The sequence below is a fragment of the Phodopus roborovskii genome, unplaced genomic scaffold (genome assembly GCF_943737965.1).
Source record: "Phodopus roborovskii unplaced genomic scaffold, PHOROB, whole genome shotgun sequence".
NCBI lineage: Eukaryota > Metazoa > Chordata > Mammalia > Rodentia > Cricetidae > Phodopus > Phodopus roborovskii.
Window position 1 is genome coordinate 1,574,721 of NW_026126639.1, and position 23,279 is coordinate 1,597,999.

At 45.9% G+C, this 23,279-nt stretch overlaps 1 protein-coding gene across 1 annotated transcript; it reads right to left on the minus strand.

Annotated features, from left to right (window-relative positions):
• Nucleotides 1-505: 505 nt before the first annotated feature.
• Ldhb (lactate dehydrogenase B) lies at nt 506-16,541 on the minus strand. The gene is made up of 8 exons (XM_051173323.1): nt 16,452-16,541; nt 14,013-14,150; nt 9,813-9,930; nt 8,801-8,974; nt 6,242-6,415; nt 4,330-4,447; nt 2,721-2,844; nt 506-859 (listed from the first exon to the last, which is right to left on the minus strand). The coding sequence occupies exons 2-8, from the start codon at nt 14,139-14,141 to the stop codon at nt 692-694; spliced, it is 1,005 nt and encodes a 334-aa protein (XP_051029280.1). The 5' UTR covers nt 14,142-14,150; nt 16,452-16,541; the 3' UTR covers nt 506-691.
• Between the last annotated feature and the right edge of the window lie 6,738 nt (nt 16,542-23,279).

A 23,279-nucleotide genomic window follows, 5' to 3' on the forward strand; every position in this document is an offset into this window, starting at 1 on the left:
GTTTCACAAAACAGTTTCTTGCTTTCAGAGAATTAAAATAGGCATTATATGAAAGGCGCGCGCCCGCGCGCGCGTGTACACACACACACACACACACACACACACACACACACACACACACATTACTTCTCGCCTCTGGCCTCATGTGCACATACTTACACATAACCATAATTAAAAACCTTTAAAACATTGTAACCGTATTCTCAAAACATGAGAATCGTGGAGCACACTATGACTGGATGTTCAGGCACCGCCTGGAAGGTGGGTTACAGGAGCAGAGATGGCAGGATTTACGGATATTTGAGGGGCAGGAAGAAATCTATCACAACTTTTCAGAAATCATTAAAAAAAAAAAAAAAAAAAAAAAAAAAAGCACATAAGGCAAGCTTTTATCTCAACACCAGGAAGGGTTGTTTGAGTAGAGATCAAGTTCCAGGCTGCTCCTAGCTATACAAGATCGTGAGACACCATCTCAAACAATCCAGAGAAAGGGACACAGAGAAGCTTGCTGCAATAGCTAACTTTATTTGTTCAAGAGCTCCTAGTGCAAACATCAAACGAGCCTGGGCTTTGATTGATCTGTGAGCTCGTATCACATGTCAGGGGAGAAGACCTATATACAAGGCTGAAGACTAAAGGCTCATGGTTAGTGACATTGGAGGTTTGGGTCCTACAGCCTAGAACCTGGCAGTCACAGGTCTTTTAGGTCCTTCTGGATGTCCCACAGGGTGTCCGCACTCTTCCTGAGCTGAGCGACCTCATCGTCCTTCAGCTTCTGGTTGATGACACTGGTCAGTCCCCTGGCATTGAGGATGCAGGGGAGACTGAGGAAGACTTCGTTCTCAATGCCATACATCCCCTGTGAGGACAATGAAACCCAGATATGCGCGAGGCCACGGTTAAGAACGACCCGAAGAGCCATGTTAAATACAAACAACTGTAGGAAGTTTAACAAACCCGAATTCATTCACTTAGTTTTCATTTAACTGGTTTATTATGTTCCCAATTATTTGGATTTGAAGTGAGTTTTATATTTACAGACTACACAAACTTACACTACAAAACAACAAAAAACTAGTTACAAGAAGGTAGTCAGTATTTAGTTTTTAAATCAAATATTATTTTCTACTTAAATACACTTTGTTATATGAATCTTTAAATGGCTTTCAGTGGTGTCCCTTAATGGATAACTATATATCAACTCATTTTTTTTTAATTTTATATTTTTGGTGCTTGGAGAGACACATACATGCCTTTAATCCCAGCATTTGGGAGGCAGAAATAGGCAGATCTCTGAGTTCAAGGCTAGCCTATATAGAGTAAGTTCCAGGACAGCCAGGGATACACAGAGGAACTTGTCTCCAAAAACAAAGCCAACAACAAAAGATTTTATTTTTTTTTTATGTGTGAGTTTATGTGTGTCAATAAGTACAGGTATCTACAAAAGCCAGAGAGGGCATCAGATCCCCTGGAACTGGAGTACGATACCCTCAAGAGATGCTGAAGTAATGAGCTATCTCCCGAATGCTTTAAATACGGGAATTGATTATGGGTCAATTTCCCTATATAGCTAATGGATTAATTATATTTAACGAGTTATCTTAATCTTTAAAAGATTTTTTGTACATACACCAAAGTAGAGAAAATAAAAACATCCTCTATGCATTCCAAAAGTCAGTAATTACTCGAGTTTTCCCATGCTCACCTTGTAATCTGTCCATGATATCCTAAGCCAAACATCTGGTACCATCTGTACTCCTAAACTATTTTTTGTATGTATGGGTATGCATGTGTGCATCGTGTTTCTGTGTGTGTGTGTGTGTGTGTGTGTGTGTGTGTGTGTGTGTGTGTGTGCACATGTAGAAGTCAGAGGTTAACAGCAGGCATCTTCCTTGATGGCTCTCTCCACACATTAAGGTGGGGTTCCCACTTGAACCAACCATAAGCTTGCCAATTCAGCTTCCTAGCCAGCTAGCTTATTCTTGGTGATTCCATCTATTTCTCTCTCTCTCTTTTTTTTTTCCATTCTTGACACTGACATGTGGACGTGACACACTTGCTACATATGCTGTTTAAATATAACTTTATTTTTGTTCAGTGAATTTCATCCCAATGAGGTTCATCTCAAACTTGCTATGTAGCCAAGGATGACTTTGAACTTCTGATCCCTTTGTTTCCACATCCTCAGTCCTCAGATCACAGGTCTGCACAACCACGCCTGATTTAAGCAGTGCTGGGGAATCAAACCTAGGGCCTCACGCATGCTAAGCACACACTCTCCCCATTGAGCTACATCCCAGACCCGGGCTTCAGGTTCTCTTTGCCTGCTTTGTGTGTTTGCTCTATAATTTTTGAATTAAGCTAGGTTTGCCATGCTTTCAAAATGTTCCATGAAAGGCTGTCTACAGTTTATTACATAAGCTTAAATATAATGAACCTCATATATGTTTACTTAGTGGTACAGTAGATGCAGTTCCTGACAGGATTCACAGTTAATAGTTTTTACAACACACAAGGAAGATTTCTTAGAAAACATATAAGAGAGTATAGCTCCTATAATGTTGAGTGTTCTTGGCCTAGACTTAGGTTGGAAAGAGAAAAACTAGGCTCATATAAACCCTAAATGTGAACTGAAGTTTCCCTTGTCTTTCTTGAGATGAAATCTCTTTATACAACATAAGACTGGACATTCTGCTGCACTTTGCAATAGCTTCACTCACCTTGACCATGGTAGACACGGGGTGAATCCGAGACAGGTTTTTCAGCATGGATTCAATGAGGTCAGCCACACTTAACCCAATGGCCCAGTTGGTGTATCCTTTTAGCTTGATGACCTCATAGGCACTTCGAAAAATAAACCACATGAGAGATCACTGGACCCGATGCCGGGTGGACACCTGCTCTGCCTCTAATGGTCATTGTGGCCAGTTCCTTAATTTTTTTTTTCTGCTTTAGTTCCTTTTCTTAGTGAAGGAGGACATGCACCCGTTTTGTAAGGTTTTCGTGAACATCAAGTGAATTAATGCACAAATAAGATCTGTGAAAGTGAAATGTCTAAAAACAGGTGACATAGAGACTTCAGCGAATGTCTCTGGAGTCACAGCAGTTAAGAATGTACATTCTCTTTCAAGATTATTTTTAATTATGTGTATGCATCGTGTGTCTGTATTTCTGTATGTTCATGTGGGTGCATGAGTGCCAATACCAAGAGGCCAGAGGTATCAGTGACCCTGGAGATGGGGTTACAGGGCAATCGTGAGCCACCCAATGTGGGTGCTGGGAACTCAATTCCAATCCTCTACAAGAGCAGTCCACACTCTTAATTGATAAGGCATCTCTCCAATCCCCAAGACCACACATTTCCAACCAACACTGCTTTACATAAAAGTGTATTTCCAAATATATCAATGAACTCAGAAAACGGTGAGAGACAGGAGGAGGCCATCACTCAAGTGAGCAATCTTCTCATTCATGAAATCAAAGCATCATGTAAACTGGAAAATCTAAGGACTTTTTCAACTTTCAGATTTGTTTTTCTAATACACAAGTCAGATTCTCCAAGAAAAGTCATTCTGAGTAAAACTCCCGTAGTTGAGTTAGCAATTTTCCTGCAAGAACTTTGCAAATAGTAACAATGATTGAATGCTTGTCGGTGATAAGTTGTGGCCCTGTATGTGACGTGTGACTTCATTTCGACAAGCCTACAGGGTCTTACACTTTACACAACTAATGGGCCCACAGAGATGACTAGAACCTATACTCAATGCATCTCCGAGAAGACGGTGATGGATAAGCTTCAAGTTTAACTGGCTTCGCTCACTATAGTCAGCTTGAGTGTCAGGATCTGGGTACAAGCCTCCATTATCAGCTGCATTTTAAAGTGATACATTATTTGGGGCAGAACAATCATAAGAGAGAAAACAAGATTAGGGTGAGAGACATCTTTAACAGGGTGGGTGGGGGTTGAGGGTAGTAAGACTATTGCTCCTTAAATACTTCAGCAGTCTGCCTAAGTGTGTGTTCGTGTGGTTATGTGACTACCAGGGTCCAGGTTTACCTTATTCATTGACGGGTGACAAGATGAAGACCCCTCTCAGGAGGCAACTCCATATCTGCCTCTACAGCTGGTTTTCTCTTGAGAAAACACACTTGCTTTCTCTAGAGACTCACACAGCAAGCCTGACTGATCTAAATTAATCCTGCTCACTTCTCAAGGACAGACTCACCAGGTGGAGAGTTCTACCCGAGCAGGCAGCGTGAAACAGCTCGGGGTTTTATCTACTGGGACGGATGTGACTGACTCACGGAGATGCGGTTGCCTCCACTCACCTGTCCACCACCATCTTATGGACTTCCTTCCAGTTCTCACTGTCATTGTCCGTTCCCATTTCTGGATTCAGTTCCTGGAGGGAGACCCCGGCCACATTCACCCCACTCCACACAGCCACTGTGAAACAAAACAAAACAAACTTGCTTTCCCTTATCTCAGATTTCAACTCCCACGCAAATATCCCAATATCAGTTGGTACTGCCCAGTGGCAATCGTCTCTAGTCAAGTTCTCATCCCCTCCGGGGAGGTATTCGTTCTGATATTTGTCTCTTCACCTAGCAATAGGTCCGACCTTTTAGATACATATATTTAAGTAAAGCATGCATGCTATTGTGTGTGTATGTGGGTGGGCACATGCAGGGATGTGCTCAAGGAGCCCAGAAGTGAGACTTGAAACTACTGGTGCTGAAGCTGCAGGCAGTGGAGGCCCACCTGATGTGGGAGCTGGGAACTGAACTCAAGACCTCTGCCTCTCCCACAGCAGCAAGTGCCCTCATCCACTGAGCCACACCTCCAGCCCCTACTGCTGACCTTTCACCTTGCAAAGATGTGAGGTTCAAAACAGTCGCCGTATAATTTACAGAGAACAGGAAATTCTTTCCAAATCTCCAGGTTAGTAAAATTCATGAGAAATTATAGTTTGGGACCATTCTAAGCCCTCAATTTTAGAAATATAAGCTACTCTACGGGAACTGTTTGGTAACAAAAGCCTCTTTCTTTTTAAGGAAAGAGAAAAAGGATCTAGCATAACTATACCCAGATACGGTTATTATGAAAGCCCACTGATATATGAATTAGGGTCTTTACAATTCAGGGGAGAATGTCTACAAACCGTCGTGGGAACTGGACTTTGAAAGCCCAGTCTCTTGCTCCTCAGGGACTTTTGGAGAATAATGGTAACTCATGGTGTGAATGAGGGCTCAGGGAGAGCCCAGTGCAATTACACAGCTGCAGCAGCAAAACTGCTAGAGGCCAAGTAAGAGCCCTTGGTGCAGTCTCTTCTGTTCCGGGCTAACTAGACATCCTTGTGTTCTTCAAGGACTGCCAAGATTGAGGACCGGGCTTGATCCCGGTACCCTCGTGACAGGGGGAAAGCAACTCACAAAGTTGTCCTCTGATTCCCACATGTGTGCCAGCGTTCACACATACATTTTTAAAAATAGCTAGATGAAGCTGGGCATGGTGGCACATACCTTTACTCCCAGCACTAGAGGGGCAGAAGCAGGTGGATCTCTGGGAGTTCAAAGCCTACCTGGTCTACATGGCGAATTCTAGGATAGCTACATGGTAAGTTCCAGAGTTACACAGCAAGACCCTGTCTGCAAAACAACCAAACAAAAGATAGCTACTGGATGGATGGATGGGTGGGTGGGTGGGTGGGTGGATGGGTGGATGGGTGGATGGGTGGGTGGGTGGGTGGATGGATTGGTGGATGGGTGGATGGATGGATGGGTGGGTGGATGGATGGGTGGGTGGATGGATGGGTGGATAGATGGGTGGATGGATAGGTGGATGGATGGATGGGTGGATGGGTGGGTGGATGGGTGGGTGGATGGATGGGTGGATAGATGGGTGGATGGATAGGTGGATGGATGGATGGATGGATGGGTGGATGGGTGGGTGGATGGATGGATGGATGGGTGGATGGATGGGTGGATGGATGGATGGATGGATGGGTGGATGGATGGATGGGTGGATGGATGGATGGGTGGATGGATGGATGGATGGATGGGTGGATGGGTGGATGGGTGGATGGATGGAGAAAAGGCAAACTGGAATAGAATCCAAACTGCTACTTCTGAATCCTTTCTGAAATAGAGCAAAGTATATAAAACTAAACTTTGAAATAAAGCAACAGCACTCGGAAGAGTCTGCATAACCCGGGGGCACAAAGGAAACTGTTTTCCTTACCGCTGGAGTCACCATGCTCTCCCAGAATCCATCCATGGCAACTGCTGGGATGAATGCCAAGCTTTTCGGCCATGAGGTAGCGAAAGCGAGCGGAATCCAGATTGCATCCACTTCCGATCACACGGTGCTTAGGTAACCCGCTCAGTTTCCAGGTAACATAAGTAAGGATGTCCACTAGATAGTGTAGAAAAAAAAGGAAGTAAATAGGAACTACTGAACCAATTAGAAGGTGCTCGGTCTTCTCCCTCCCCACATGCCCATCTCTTGGCGAGATACGGCCTGAAAGAGGTACGCAATTTAACTTTTCATACTCGGGTTCAGACAAATAAGAATGAAGCATTTGTAAAGAAAATATGTAAAAAGTGCATAGGTGTCAACAAGCTTTACCATGAGAGAAAGGACTGCCCCAGTCCCCACTGGCTCACATATTTGAATGCTTAGCCACCAGGGAGTGATGGTGGCCTTGTTGGAGGAGGTGTGTGAGTGTGAGTGGGATTTGAGGTTTCAAAAGCCCATGCCAGCCCCAGGCTCCCTCTCTCTGCCTGTGGATCAGATGTCTGCACCGTGTCTGCCTGCAGGCTGCCATGCTTCCTACCATGATGACATCGGACTGAACCTCTGAAACCGTAAGCCAGCCCCATTAAAGGAGTTGCCTTGATCATGGTGTTTCTTCACAGCAACGGAACACTAGCGTACTCACTTAGATTGCCACCAGTGATAACAGCCCGTGACTGTGAAGGCTGTCACCACAGACAATGCTACTTCTAAGTTAGCAAGGGGTGCCAGTGTACATTTTGTTGAGTACAATATTGTCTAATAAATTATCACAGAATTCATGCCATTACTATCTCATGGCTGGACAACTGCTGTATAACCTTCATCCAGTGTGGCTCAGGGGTAAAACTTCTGCTGGCTCACAGAAGTTACAGGTGATGTTGGAAAGAAAAGGAAATGCACACCATCGGAAGCCGAAGGGGGGTTTGGCAACCCCACTCCTCTGTGGAGCAAAGGTATTTTAGACATATTTGACTGGATAATGCCTTTGTATGCCGACTTCAATGAACCGGGAGTGTTTCCTGGAGACCCAGACTTGGAAAAAGTCTACCTTGGAAGTGATGTAATCAGTCCGTGACAACTGAAACAGGATGTAGAGATGGAGTGTGGGTAGCTGCCTGCCGTTTCCGTTCTACGTCTACCTTGTGCATGTGTTTACATACACGACTGAACCATTCTGGAGGCCCCAGTCTAGACTCATAAAAATTCAAATATAGAAATGAGCTCCTATCAGGTCCTAACTCCCAGGGCCAAAGGAACTGCAAGGGTTCCCCAGGCCTATTCACAATCCTCCAGGGGAGAAATCAGAAATGCTCTAACCATTTTTTTAACATTCCATCTATGCTCACAATCATGCAGTAACTTTGATGGTGAATTATAGAGCAAAGATGGGTAGCACTGAGCTGGGTGACATAGCTCGGTGGCAGAAGCTAACTCACCATGCCGTTCAATGCCCAGAACACACGCCAAAATATAATTTACTTATGAAACCTTATACTGTCCTTAGAAAACAGAAAACTTTCTTTTTATAAACAGAGAGGAAAAATCCTAAGGAGAAAAAATGCCAAACAAAAACCAGCTCGGGGCCATTTCAAAGTTACTTTCCTTGCAAGATGGTGATAGGAAAATAAAAAGGAAAAATAACTGATACCAAGTTCTAAGAGATGATCCTGTTTTTAGAAAGTTTTATTTATTTTTAGTTTTTATTTATATTTATTTACTTATAGATATTATTTATATTTATTTATGTATTTTTAGTTTTAGTTTATGTGTGTCTATCTGCCTATATGGGTAGATAAACCTATTTCAGAGTTTAGAAGAAGGCATCAGAGACCCCAGAACTGCAGTTACAGACAGTTGTGAGCTGCCAGGTGGGCGCTGGGAACTAGGGAACTGGACCTGGACCTCTAAGAGCAGCCAGTGCCCTTAACTACTGAGACATTCTCCCCAAGGCCTTTTGGGCAATGTGACTCTTCTGTGTCTTGTCCTGATTTATCGCTATAAGTGAAAGGCTCAGGGGCAGCTTGGTGTCATAGACTTTGCTGTGTGATCCTGCTCTGACTTTTACCCTGGCCAGCTGCAGCTCAGCAGAGGCTGTAAACAATGGCCTCCCATGATTTCTAAGCCAGGAATCTCCCCCCCCCCCCTTCACCTCCCTGAAGTTTCACATGGATGCTGGAGATCAAAACCCAGGTCCTCAAGATTTCATAATGCGTTTTACAGACTCATCTCCCAGCTCCACCTGTAGAGCATTTACAAATGCCTTCCAAATCTACAACAACCACAGAGGAAACAAAACGGAACCCCACAACACAAAACCATTCTTAAACATTTGTCCCGGGATGGGGGATGGGGCCATCTGTTTTGCAAACGCCATGTTTCTGCACCGGTAACAGAAGACATGTGGATCACCTCTGTCAGTGAACAAACCCAAAGCAATAAGGCGCCTAAAACACCGAAGCAGACAGGACAGAACAGGCCATTGCTATAGCATCGAGTTAGTACCGGGGTTGGAAACCACAATGATGGTGCAGTCAGGGCTGTACTTGACGATCTGAGGAATAATGAACTTGAACACGTTGACATTTCTCTGCACCAGGTTGAGCCGACTCTCCCCTTCCTGCTGGCGGACTCCTGCAGTCACCACCACAATCTTAGAGTTGGCTGTCACAGAGTAATCTTGAAGAAAAATGGCAAGAGACAGGGCCTTAAATTCAAGTCGTTGACCAAACATGCCATCTACGGTATGTTCTAGAAGCTTCACCATGCATTAGCTTCCAGAAATTATGAGAACTAAATTTCCTGCATTAAAAGACTGTGGGTTAGGTTTAGGGTTAGGGTTAGGATTAAAGACTGCAGAAAAGTTGGCCTGTCTGAGAAAGAGGCAGATGGTAAACAATACCACACATCACAGTCTGCGGTTCTCTGCTGCTGATATGGACACAGGAGAGAAGGAAAACAACCTCATTTTTAAAAAAACAATACATTCTACAAGAAGTAGAAATGAGAGCAAATTTTAAATGAAAAAAAAATAGGGATGGAAATTTTGTAGTATATAAGATTACTAAAATAGGTCATTAGTGATAGCTGAAACAATCTCGCCTACAATTTCAACTTTTCCTAGTTAAAAAAAAAAGTTTTAGCTGTGTGGTGGTGGTGCACATCTTCAATCTCAGTACACCAGAGGCAAAGGCAAGTGGATCTCAGGGTTCAAGGCCAACCTGGTCTACAGAGTGAGTTCCAGGACAGCCAGGGTTACACAGAGAAACCCTGTCTCAAAAAACCAAACCATAATAAGACAAACAAAAATTAGGACGGAGTACAGTGCAGGAGTACACTGAGTCCTCCCAGCATCCTGCAAGGCCCTGGGTTTGATGCACAGCAGCACAGGTAATAACAGCATAAATTAAAAGTGAGTAATAGTTTGTCATGCTGGAGGGTGCATCCAAATTATCTATTTGTTACAGTTACCTTCACCTAAGACCCGCCCCTTGGAGAACTAGAAGAGGCTGCCTACCTTTATCTGCCACAATCTTAGGAGTCTGAAGGAACAAGCTCCCGTGCTGTAGGTCCATCATCTCTCCTTTGAGCTTGTCTTCCAAGACATCCACGAGGGCAAGTTCATCAGCCAGAGACTGGAGAGACAAAAGCAGGTGTCCATTCCTCTCACAGGCTCTGAGTTCGGAACTCAGTTCCCAGTCAGTCACTACTGCTGTCCGGGGGAAACTGTAGCACTGAAGACATGATGCCTCACAGGACAAGTGGGTCACGGGGGACAGGGTTCACGTTATAGCTGGCCTTACTTCCTGCCTTGCCTTTACAGCCTGATCTAAAGATATGAGCAAGCATGCCTTCTGTCATGCCGGCCTGTGAGGGAAAATAAAGTGCCTTCTCATCCCAATTGTTTGGTTAGAAACATAGCGCCCTAAGTTACACAAGGAAGGCTCAGCACCAAACTACCCTAAAAAGGTCTTTTCCAAAGGGCTAAGCGCCCAATGGCTAAAATCCTCAAGAACTTTGGTGTTTGGTATTCCATGACTATTCAAGAGAAAGGTACAAAGTTCCCTCATGAAAGTAAGTTGGCTCAATAGAAAACACAGACAAGAGTGTGAGCCTCCACATTAGGTAACGAATATGCACATACATGAAAGCACACACACGCACGCACTCACACACATATATGAGAGAGACAGAAAGACAGGCAGGCAGACACAGACTGACTCAGGAACAACATTACCAGTGTGTTTTGCTGACATCATAATTCAGAGAGAGTAATTCTGGAAGAGACTGGAGATGTGCTTGGTTGAACCACCGAATGCTTAGCTTGGCTCCGAGTAGCTAAATATCTTGGCAGGAAAGGCCACCAAGTCTTAGGATAAAGCGCCAGCCCTCAGGAACCAATCCCTTAGCACAGGGAGCGATGACGGCTCTGTTTCAAGTATGGACTCAAATTTTTATCTCCTTTTTTATTTAAACATGTTTGAAAATAAAATTTTTAAAAACAACTGTTCTGTTCTTTCGCATGCAGCATCTAAGAGCCCACACGCCCTTCTTTGCATTTTCAAGTCCTAAATTAATACCTTCTCACTTAATAATAACCTAACATTCTGTGACACAGTCATGTTTTAGGGACAGCACTGAAGTCGACAGGGCAACACAAGGCAGTGTGTATGTCACAAAGAGCACGTCACCGGATGTCAGCGCCTCTCTGTCGTGGGTGCAGAGAATTAGCTTCGAAGTGCACATTTGGCAGGAGGAAGGAGGTGAGTCAATGCCTAAAAAAGTAACCAGAGTGTTGAATATAGCTGAATGTGTATGATGCACGCCCTGTGTGAGCAGTTCCACACAGAGATGCATGACCACGGATTGATGCTACCGAAATGAATCGACCTCTGTAACAGCATCTCTGCAGCTTGTGTATTTACTGCGACTAGAAATATATCGATAAGGAGCCAGGCCAGTTGCAAGTCAAGGATGTTACTGTAGAAATCTTTTCACCTCAAGTCCAGAGTGGACCAGATTTGGTTGTGGATTCCACCCCCTAGTTCATAATGACTGACATCAGTGCACGGATATTTGATACCAGCATTTTTATATTCAAGTTGTTTGTTAAGCATGAGATTCTTGTGGGAGGAAAAGATATAACTTTGCAAATAATTAACCAGCCAGGGAAGTACCACTCACTAATTTGCATTTTGAGCTTGTCCTAGCCTAGGGATATGTGTAAAATAAGCTGGGCAGCGGCAGTGGGCTGCAGGATCCAGGGCTATAGTCTCCTCCAGTGTCCTGTGCTGCTGTGGCACAGGGTGGGTTGCTGGCACTAAATAAATGCATTGTTTTGTGGTGCTGAGGAGTTCTCCTCCAGCCTGAGCATATGTTATCTCTATTGTCAACTTTAGATTTACTGTCACATACGTGGCGGAATAGCCACCCGTGCAGCTCTTACTTTTGCAGCTGTACAACAATGGACAGGTGACATCATTTCTCCTGCCTTTGTCTGGCACTTTGTCTTAAAACAAGGGTAAGCAAATTGCTCCATTAGGAGGGTGTGGTGGCCCAGAACAAGAGCTACAGCACCTGGAAGGCCGAGCAGATGCAGGAGAACTGCCATGAGATTAAGGCCAGCCTGGTTTTAAGGAGAACCCCATAGCTCCCCCCACAAAAAAAACAAGAAAAAATAAACAAAAAAACCAAAACAACAACAACAAAAAACCTCCCAACCCCCACACAAAAGAAAAAAGTTATGTTTTGTATTGATTATTTAGAATAAAACACTTTAATAGTATGGTGCATGGTATATTTGTGGTATGTACTTATTTTTTTAAAAAAAGAAATGTAAGCTCAATTGTTTTTGTGTGACCAAGGGAAGAGTAAACACTAAATTAAGACTATTTAAAAGCCCTATAATTCAAGGAAACTATCACAAATCGCAGGTATCTAGTCAATTGAAAGTAGTTAGAAAAACACGCCCAAGAATTCGGTACACACTGATGAATTCTTTGAATAACTATTTCTCATTAAAAGAGTCAGAATTTGATCCTTCAGAATTTAAAATGTACACACTGGAGCAATGGCTCTGAGGTTAAGAGCGCAGGCTACTCTTGCAGAGGAACCAGTTTAGATTCCCAGCACCCACATGGTGGCTCAGGACCATCTGTAAGTCCAGTTCCACAAGATCCAGCACCCACTTCTGGCCTCCTCAGGCAGGAATGTACATACATTCAGGCAAAACATCCATACACACAAAATAAATAAGAAAAAGAATTTAAGTTTGGGGTCAGGTCTTGCGGCACATAACCACCACCCCAACATTCAGGAGGTGGATGTAGGAGGGATCACACGTATGAGGCCAGCATGTGAAACACATGGCACCTCAAAAGCGATGAAAATGCAAAGGGCTGGGAACACAACCCAGGGGTTGCCTCGTAGAAGGCTCACTCAGCATGCAAGAGAGTCCTCGCGCTCAGCCCCTAACAAAACAACAACCCCTTAAACTTCACAAACAGAAGGAATATGCTTGGTCAGAGGTATTCCGGAAGCCTCCACACAAAGAGTCAGTGTGCTCTACAGCGGGGGAGGTGCTGCTTGCTTGCCTTCTCTCTTTCCACATTTAAGGGAGCTCTCAGAGTGAGCAAGGCCTCGAGTCACTAAAGTCAGAGAAGCCAGGAAAGGGGTGTGTTGTGAACCACGAGGGGTATCTGGAAGGACAGCCCAGAACCTAGACGGTAGACAGCAAAAGGAATGCCAAGTCTGGAGACACAAAAGCAGCCTTAAAACTGATGCCGAGCGCTGGGGACTGCAGTGGTTATGTGAGAATTTGTCCCATGCTTAGGAAACATGCTGGGGACTGTAGAAACATTCATCTACTACAGACATTCTCAAATGATTTAGGGAACCTGTACGTACATGGACACATACATACAATGGAGGACGTAAGGGCCAGGAGAAAGGAGGGAAGGAGGAGAGGGGAAGAGAGAGAGAGAACACAACAAAATACAGAGGGCTGGTAAATCTGAATGATGCACACATGGAAATGTTCATTAAGATAATAATTTTTACAAATCTCCCACTAAGTCTGAAATCATTTACAAATAAAGGCGCGGGTTCGAAGTTTAAGACATTCTTTCAACAAGCCACTCTACAAAAATCCCTTAAGAAGAAAAGGCAAAGACCACTGCCTCTAAATTTTCCAGTTACTCCTTCAGCCACAGGCTTCAGTTTATCACCATAGAAACGAGGCAGTTACCATGCTATACCTCCTGATGCGGGACCCAGCCAACACATACAAACGGATCAATCACAGGGAAACACCCACAAGGCAAACACTGAAGAAGATGCTCTGAAACCATTAGGCTTTTGGAAGACAGAGAAAAAGAGGTATGGTAAGGATGTAGAACGTGTGTCTTGGATTGAGGCAAAACCAGCTATAAAGGGTGTGATTTTTAACAACATGGAGAAGTATGAATATGATGGGGGATGGGGGACAGCACAATACTATAGCACTGTTGAGAAATCCCTGGATGGTAGCTCCAGTGTGGTCACACAGAGTAGAGTGACCAGAATTCTCTGATATATATACAAGTACTGAGAGGTAAGTGTGATTCCTCAAGTTATCTCAGATTGTTGAGGGTCTCTACAGACAACCCTGATCCTAGGCTGTGCAGAGAGAACATGCCCTCCTGCAGGAATTGTGACCTCTGTTGCTCTTAAAACTTACCTTTCCCAGAATGCTGATAGCACATGCCATTCCAACCTGTCCAACACCTACTACAGTAATCTTATTGTTCGGGAGGGTTGTTTCCTCTTCTGCCACTGGGGCGATGAGTTTTTCCTTAAGGGTTGCCATGTTGTTGTCCTACAAGAAAAGGGGGATCAATGCATTGTACATGAGTGGCCCCTGAGTGAGAACCAGCCTTCAACCCCAAAGTAAAGCAGAGTGCAACTGGAGACTCCAGGATATACAGTCTAAGTACAGAATACATTTGAGGGAACCATCTCTCACTTAATGGAGGATTTAAACCGAGGAAAATTCTCCAGGAGCTTAAAATAAAAATTCTTCCCTGAGCAGAGGACTCCATGCAAGCAATTAAGTTGTCACCATCACTCCTATGACCCTTTTGCTGTTATAACTGCTCATTACTGACTAAAGCATAGGGATATTTACACTTAACATAAGCTAATTTCTTTCCTTTGTCCCTATGAGGAATTTATGTGCCACCATGGCAACCAGCTAACTTACAGTTAAGCTTTTTTTTTTTTTTTTTAAAAAGCCAATGTAAATGATTATAATGTCCATTATAAATGGTTACCTTCACTCCTGGAGGACAAAGACTTGAGTTAAATCTCTCATCCAGCATACTGAGCTACCCTGCCCTCCTTACGGGTTTCTTCTCGAGGACCAATCTTTGTAATCTACGCTGATTGTTTCAGTCTGTTCTTTTTTAGCTAAGCCGAGGCTGCCCCTTTCACAGCCCACCCTGTTCTGTCTGAAGCTGGGTTTCACCTGGAAAGGGCGAAGTGACAAAACCCACCTTAGTTGGCTGTCCTGAATGAAGAACCTGGGCTCAAACACAACTGCTTTCTTCCTTAACTTGTTTTGCTAGTTTAAAACTTTTCCCCAACCTGTACCACTTCGGAGGTTATTTTTGCCTTAGAGAACCACGCCTGTAGCTTTCTGGTGGACACAAAGGTGAAATGCCTCTGAAGGGCTTGGGTGTAGCACTGAATTCCAACAGACCCTGTATTGTAAGCAGCTTCAACAGAGCGGCTGGTTTCTTCATCAGAAAAACACAGCCTCCCCCCCTGCCCACACCAAGTTTATTTTTGTTAGCTGGCTTAAAATCTGTGAGGTAGGTTCCAGAAAGCATTAGGAAGGCCCCGAATCCGGCGTTTGGGAGGTGGAGGCAAGGAGGATCAGGAGAGGTCAAGGTCATCCAGCACCACACAATGGAATCTAGAGGTTCCTGAGATGCTGCCTACAAACAAACAAACAAACCGGAAAAGGGAGAGCAGAAGCCGTGACTACCTCCAGCTGGGCTGTACTGGAAACATTTTAAATTAGTTTGCTTAATTTCCAAAGCTACATTGTTGAAGATCCAGCAAGCACCCGCAGACTCCGGTATCTGGACAAAACTCCATACTCTCCTCCCACCGCCCTCTCCCCCACCCCCGCCCCCCGTGGTAAAATGAGAAGGAAACAGTTTGCCTTGTGTCAAATCAGAGAGCCCACTGTAGGGAGAGAGAAATGGGAGGTGGGGGGGCACCCGAGTCTCGCCCCCTCCCCCCATTCCCTTCTCCTGTGGATACGAACCATTAGACAAGATCCAGTGCCTTATGTCAGGGGCTAAAGTCTACTGCACCGAGCATCTTCTATGCAAACTGTTAAAGCCCCAGCAAACCAGCTCTCCCACCCCAGGTCCTGATCAGGGCTCGCTCGGTTCGCGGCCCACAAGCCACCTCTCCTGTGCAAAGCAGGTCACGAGGGAGGCAGCAACGTACACCTTGAATAGAGTCTCCTGGGGCAAGCCTAGGCCTTCCACCCTGAGCACAAGAAGTAAACAAAACCCTAGTGTACCCAAAAAGGCCCAGCAAGCGCCGGTATCGGCCGCAGAGCGCGCAGCCTCAGCCGCGGGTGAAGCCTGACGCCCAGGACGGAACTTTGCCTTACCCCATTCCTACAATCGCAGGGGCCTTTCTCCATCACCAGAGGTAAGACCTTCCAACCTTCACAGGACCCACCTGGTCCCCCGGATTCCCGGGCACCTAGGCGCGGATCCCCAGCCTGCACCTCAGCAGGTGGGCGATGTGCCCACCACCTGCCGACCAAGGACTTGGTGGGACCAGGTTTAATTACACCTGTACAAGTCTCTCCCTTGACAGCGCACAGGCCTGAGACCAGCCTGCAGGGTGGAGACGGATGCCGGAGTTCAGCCTCAGCCTCCTGCCCACCTCTGCTCCCTGGGCTGGCCGCCCAAAACGGCGAGGAAGCAACATGCAGGAGCCGGGATGCTCAGGGGCAAAGGCCCCAGAGGCTGGATGAGTCGCGTATCTCCTTCCTGCTGTTCCGCCAAACAATTACCCCCTCTTCACTCCCTACCCCCAACACACACCCTGTTGTTCTGTGAGTCAGGCTTTGGGGTTCGGGACTCAAACTTACCGGACAAGAGGGAGCTCTGCAGGCAGCTGAGAAGGGAAAACGCCGCAAAGTCAGCAGACTGCACCGCCGACCCTAGATCTGCAAGGAGGAGGAGAAGGGGGCGGGGCCGCCGCCCTCCAGCCTGCTAGCTTTCTCTATTGTGATTGGAAACCCGAGCCCGGTCTACCCCTCCCCTCGGCTCGCTCAATCCCCTTCAAGGACAAGGCTGGAGTGAGCACACGCGCTCCCCCGCTCTCTGAAGTTGGAGGTCACCTTCTGGCAGCCTCGATATTCTCACCGCTTGAGGGCTGGCCCTCGCGGTGGTAGTTGTCGCCTAAACCTGCCTTTCAGGCCCTTCTGGACCGTCCCCATCTTGCGCAAATAGAAATGCATGTCTAGATTGCTTTTGGACTCAACTTTAGATCAGTATCCTCGGTTAAGATGCTACTGCTCCATCCCTCAGAACAGCCTCTGTGAGTCTGAACTCTTGTCAGAACTCATCAGAGCAGAGTCTTGCACAAGCCTATAAAATCCCAGCCCCAGGGTTGCTGAGTCCAGAGGTAAGCCACGAATTTGAGACTAGCCTAGGCTGCCTTAAGACGGTTTCAAACCAACCAATAGAAAATAAAAACAGAAGAAAACTAAATACCCTTTTCAAGTTCCTTCCACGAGACATTGACCTCCCTTCTCCCCACACATAATTTAACTAATGACTGAGGAACAAAATCGGGAGGGGGGGTGGGGATGATTTCTGCCCTTCACAGTTCCACTACAAAACTGCAAGGTCTCCTGAGAAGGCTGAGCTGGTACAGGGTGTGTGTGTGTGTGTGTGTGTGTGTGTGTGTGTCTGTGTCTGTGTTGTAGTGCTTAGGATGGAACCCAGAGGCTCACTACTTTTTACGGGAGAGTTGCAGCCCAGCCCTGTAATTCTGCCCTTCCCACACCCTCAGCCCTTTGTCTCACCCAGCCCAGGGCCTGATTCCTTACTCCTGCGCAGATTGGGCAGTCAGGTGTTCTGAAGATTCAGAGCAGTTGAGTTTTCTTATGATAAAACTGTTTCCCAATGTAGCCATCTGACTGACTTTGCCCTTCACTTTCTCTAGGTGTATTAGATCTTGTAAATGACTGCTAATTCTATAAGTAGAATTGTCCTCTGCTAAGCATGGAAGATGTTAAGTATGGATATAACTGCATGTGTGGAGTGCTTCTAGTCCCAATTTTCTGAGAATTAGGGGGCATCTGGGTGGAGCTACCACATCACTGGGGAATAGAAGGAAAACCAGGAATTGAAGAGGAGGGGGAGCTTTGACAGAAAAGTGTTAGGCAGCTGTGGTTGGGGCTCAGGGGTAGAGTGCAGGCTTGGTGTGTGCAAAGTGTTGGAGTCTGAACCTGAGCAGTGATAAAGAGTAGGGTCACCTGGAGCTGAAGGGGATGAACAATGGGAAGATGTTAGGGAAAGAATATGCCTTTTCAGCTGTAAGATAAATACTTGCTAAACATCTAGGCAACAAGGGCTAAAGAAATTTTTTTAATGAAAATCATTCCCAGGGAAGGAGAGGGGTTATAAAATTGAATACAAAGGTAAAAAGAAAAATCATCGTCAGAAGAGAAGTTGGGTTTTTCCTCTCTAAAAGAGAAATGTGTACTGAGAGCTTTCCTGTGTGAGCCATGTGGCTTCAGGGACCGAGACGGGCTGCCTGCTAATGAATTGTGTATGGCAATAGAGGATGACAGCCATACACCAGTGAGTAAAATAGGAGCTAAAGGAAGTGATCATGAGTGGTCATGGGGGCACACGCCTTTAGCCCCAGAACTCAGGAGGCAAAGACAGGCAGGTCTCTGAGTTCAAGGCCTGTCAGGTGGACAGAGCAAGCTCTAGGACACCCAGGCCTACACAGAGAAACTCTGTGCTCCCCTCCGCCACCCCCAAAAAGAATGAGATTGCAGTGCAGCTCCTCAGAGCATGGTCAGCAGGGTTCATGAAGGGCAGGCATGAACCCTAGAGTGGACAGTGGAAGGGTGGAGGGCAGCCTGGACAACAAACTACTGTGGTGAGTGTGTGTATCCTCATTGTGTCTTAAAAAGGTTGTGAGGGTGTTATGTTTTAGAACCAGGGCAACTAATCAAGTATATGCTCAGTGTATGTAGCTAGAACATACCAGCTGCCACTTACCCAGACTGTGTGAGTAAACGTGTCAGAGCTAAAACTTCTCACCTCACTGAAAGAGTGGAGTTGCCGTTACTGGGGCCTGAGCATGTGGGAGAGGAGGAGGAGGGATGAAATGAAGGCGGCTGTCACACAACACACGCAAATGAACTCCAAGTGAGGACTCAAGGTTACAAGAGTCACGTCCTTAGCTCACACACACGTGTCACACACAGTTCTGAACCCTGAGTCACACCTCTCACCATGGACTCTTTTTTTTGCCTCTCTTCTTTCTGATCTGTAAGTTCTATAAGAAAAAGGCAGGAGGGAGGGTCCCAGGCAATTGACAGGAGAAATACTGAACTCTAACATCTCGAAGAAGACGCTTCTTGGGACGCTTTAATGATATTTTTCCCTGTGGAATGGTTAACTATACTTTTCAGAAGGGAGGTAGTCATAGCGTGAGTCATATTGGCAGTTTTGAATTGACTTGTGATATTACCTAGCTGCTAAGGTCAAAAGCTGGGCCCAGGCAGCCATAACAATGTAGGTATGAATACCTGTCCTCAGCTGACCAAGTAAAGAGACCAATTAAACAGGCAGTCAAAGCCAGAAAGGCAATTTTATCCAAAGAGGCCCACCGGGGAGAAGATCAAAAACAATTCCCACTCCTTGGGGTGGGGAGTCCACCCATTGTTTCAATGGTCTGATGGCCAAAGGGGGTGGGGCACAATGTCCGTCTCTAGCTCATCTTCTACAGCTCATCTTCTACAGCTCATCTTCTCCGTAGCTCTGACATGTTTCACGGGAGCACCCAGCTGGATGTAAACTGGTTTGTGTATGTTCCAAGCGGTGCCAGTGTTTAGAAGTGATGCTGGTGGTGAAACATTCCTAGACTCAAACCAACCAGTGTGCATGGAACTGGATTTCTCTTTCTTTGAAGTGGACACACCTTTGTTGAAGAATTCCCCTTTCGTGGAAAAACTCGTGCAATAATTACATACTAAATTTCGGTGTCTGTTTTTTATTTTTATTTTTTGGTGGTGGGGGGGGATGAACCTTTATTTTAGCTTGTTTTCTAACTTGTGGGGCTGGTGTGGGAACCCCGGGATTTCCAATTGCTACACTGTGGACCTATTAAAGGGACCAGACCCTCACCCAACACCGTGCTTTGGCAGCCATGACAGGCTGCAGAAAAGACCCAGCAAGATGTAGGCCTCTGACTCAGCACACGTTACTGAGTTTCCGGCCTCCTGACCTGGCCAGACCTGCCTCAGTCACTAGGAGGTCAGATAGTTAGTCTTCATGGGGCAAGGAACCAATCAGAAGTTAGCTGGCAGGCTCTGGACATGTGGCATGCAGAGTATAGCAACCACCCTGAGTGGGCCTAGGCCATAGCAACTAGTTGACCAATCAGTTCAGGACAGGTAGCCCAGGCCCATGAGTGCACCAATCCTGAGACTGTTGTGTACCCTAGACACTTTCTACCCAATAAATTCCCTGCCTCTCAGCTCCTTCTGGTGCTTCTCAACCCACCCGCCATGTGGAACGGAGGGCCCGAGTTAAAGCAATGAACTTGTTAAATAAAAAAAGACTCTTTGCTATTGCATCGGAATGGGTGTCTTGGTGATTTGGGGGTTTAGAATTTGGGCACAACACCCATGTCCTCTAAAAGCAGCCATTTTCTACCCTGTGAAGTAACTGTGGTTATAAGCAAGGGACCTCCCTCCACAACAAGGATAGCCTTTTGACCCGTCACCACAAAGGAGGTGTGGGGGACTTATTAGACTGTCATCTGTCACCTCAGCATGCACTCCCTCCCAGCTGTAATGAATTCTGTTACATGTGCACGTAGTCTTAGGAAGGGTAAATAAAGAAGAGAGACTATGCAGCAGGAAGGTGTCCCGTGCAGCCCTGAGGCTTCTGGGTAACTCACACCCCCACAAGTACCCAGTCCTCATGTCCTGTAAGCTTTCTTCACAAGCTGGACTAGGCGGGGTCCTCCCTCTGGTCTTTCATTGGTGTGGGATCCCGAGTGAACACGGGTTTGTTCCTGCCTCCCCAGGGCAGGTGAAACAAGCCAGGCATTCATGCCCTCCTACAGGGAGTCCGGGAGAAAATGCCTGGAGGAGTCGGTCACCCATCAGGCATGAGGTCTCGGTTTTTCTTGAAAGTGAATTTGCAGAGAGGTACGCTCTGCAGAACTAATGAGAAAACGTGTTTCCCAGCATTCCACACAGCCAGCCGAGGGGCAGTTCCAGGAAGGGCTGGGGGGGGGGGGGAGGGCCCTGAGCGCATGGTTGACCCCTTCCTCGTCCAAAGGCTCTGACATCATCTACATACATAGCACATGCCTAGAACATGAGCAGAGCAGCATGAACAAGCTATTCTCCAGAAGAAGATAGCCTTGCTTTCTCCCTAACCTCACCTGCCGGCTGTCTCATCACACGATGACCCTCCTTAGCACCGAGGCTTTCTTTTTCCCAATCTATCAAAGAATTTTGTTCCAGCAGGGACATAGGCTTTGCTTTGTAGACATTAATACTTGCTGTTAAGACCCTTTCTTTCTGGTGTTGATCTTTCACAGTGGCGGTGTACCTCGTTCTGTCCCTGTTCTGTGCATCTTCTTTCTGAAAACGGGCATTGGAGCCCCACGGGGGAAGCCTACACACTTTACGCAGATTTCCCAGCTTCATATGCTTGTGAGCTTACTGGAATAGTCTTGTGTTGAACAGTTTGTGCAACGGGCACGACATCATTTCTAGGTAAAAAATAAATATATAAATACTTAAAATATATAAACTATATTCCCCTCTTTTTTTTCTTTCTCTTTCTCCTTTCCTTCGTTTCCTCCCCCTTCCTCTGTTTTCCTCTCTCCCTCCCTCCCCCCCCTTCTTCTCCCTCGTGCTGTGTTAAGCACCCTCGATTGAGCTCCTGGCCTCTATTTCTAGGTACTTTTGAATAGACTTGGCAACAGACTTTAAACTCCCATTAAGCTCAGGTGAGTGATTTGCATATCAGCGAAACCTGAGAGAAGTGTTTCCACTCTGTGCCACCAGCCAGGAGGAGGAAATGCCACCTTAGGGGATCCTTTCACACTTACAAATGTGCCAAGGTGAGGGGCAATAAGGGGATAGAACACAGGCTTCATGATGCCCCAGGTTTGAGCCTCTGAACTAGGAGTGGTGGTGTACATTTGTAACCCTGGCATTCAGGGCAGCAGATGGAGAGATCAGAAGCTCAAAGTCACCCTTATCTACATAGCAAACTTGAGGCCAGCCTAGTCATAAGGGACCCTGCTGCTTTAAAAGACACAAACCTGTAGTTGGTTCCATATTCCCACCTTGCCAGCAAGTGCATTTGTAGATATGCAATGAACCTCCTTTCCATCTCTCACTTTGCTAGTGACACTTTCTTGTTCTCTTTCCGGCATCCTGGGGGTCGCCTTTCTGACTCATTCCCTATGGAAACGGCAGAGTACAGAATTAGGACTTACTTTGATGTTGACATTGATCACCACAAACTCCCCCCTTATCCTTCCTGGTTTGGGTGTGAGCTTTCTAGCATCTGCCAGGATTCACTGTGAAGCCGGCACCTCGCCCCCTCTATCCGTGCTGCGTGGGCTGCTGCCCATAACTGGCATCAACAACTATTACCCTTGATTTCCACCTCCTGCCCAGACCCCTCTCCTAAGCCCGAGCTCTGTTTCCAGCTGCCACCTGGACAAATCTGCCTGGAAACCTTACAGGTGCCCCACAACCCACATGTCCTAGCAAACTTCCTTTTGGAAGTTGTCAAAAGCTGGGAATACCTCAGCCACAAGCAAACAGTTTATCTAGGATGTATATTTTTTCAAATGTTAGATTAAGTGGGGGTGGGTAGAGAGATGGCTCAGAGGTTAAGTGTACCTCCTGTTCTTGCAGAGGACCTGGGTTTAGTTCCCAATTCCCACATGGTCCCTCATAACCATCTGTGACTCCAGTTCCAGGGGATTCCATGCCTCTTCTGATCTCCAAGGGCTTCTCCATGCACATGATGCACAGACATACACACTCAGAGGCACATACTCACACCCATACACACAAGGTTAAATAACATTTACACAGTATTAAATATTAAAAATTTAAGATGCCTCAGCTCCTTAGGAAAAGGTTGCACCCAGGCCAGTGGCTTTGAGGGGGAGAACTAAACAATTGGGAATGGGGGGGGGGCAAATTTCCTTCCCATCATGTTGTCTTTTGGTAACTTTTAAGTGTTATAAACATGTACTCTTAAGGAATAATAATTAAAAGTAATGATGAGTTGAAATCAGTTTTTTTTGTCTGTGTATGTATGGACATGTATGTGTGTACTAGGTTTGTGCCTGTGTGTGTGCATGTGTGTGTATATACATGTGTGTACATGCTGAAGCCAGGGGATGCCTTTCAGGAGTGGGTCCTTTCCCTCTACCGAGTGAACCCTGATGATGCACTCAGGAGGTCAGGCATGATGGCAAGTGCTGTCACTCGATGAACCAACTCACTGCCCTGCAATAATCTTTATTATAAAAATTCACTTATGCAAACCACCTGAGTATTCAGCATACAGGACATGTCTATTCCTTTCAGGAGACCATCATTTATTCATAGGCACTTCTAAGTAAGGTCACTCAGCTACTGTGGAATTGCTTCAAATCCAAGGACTTCTAAAAAAGCTTCCCGAAT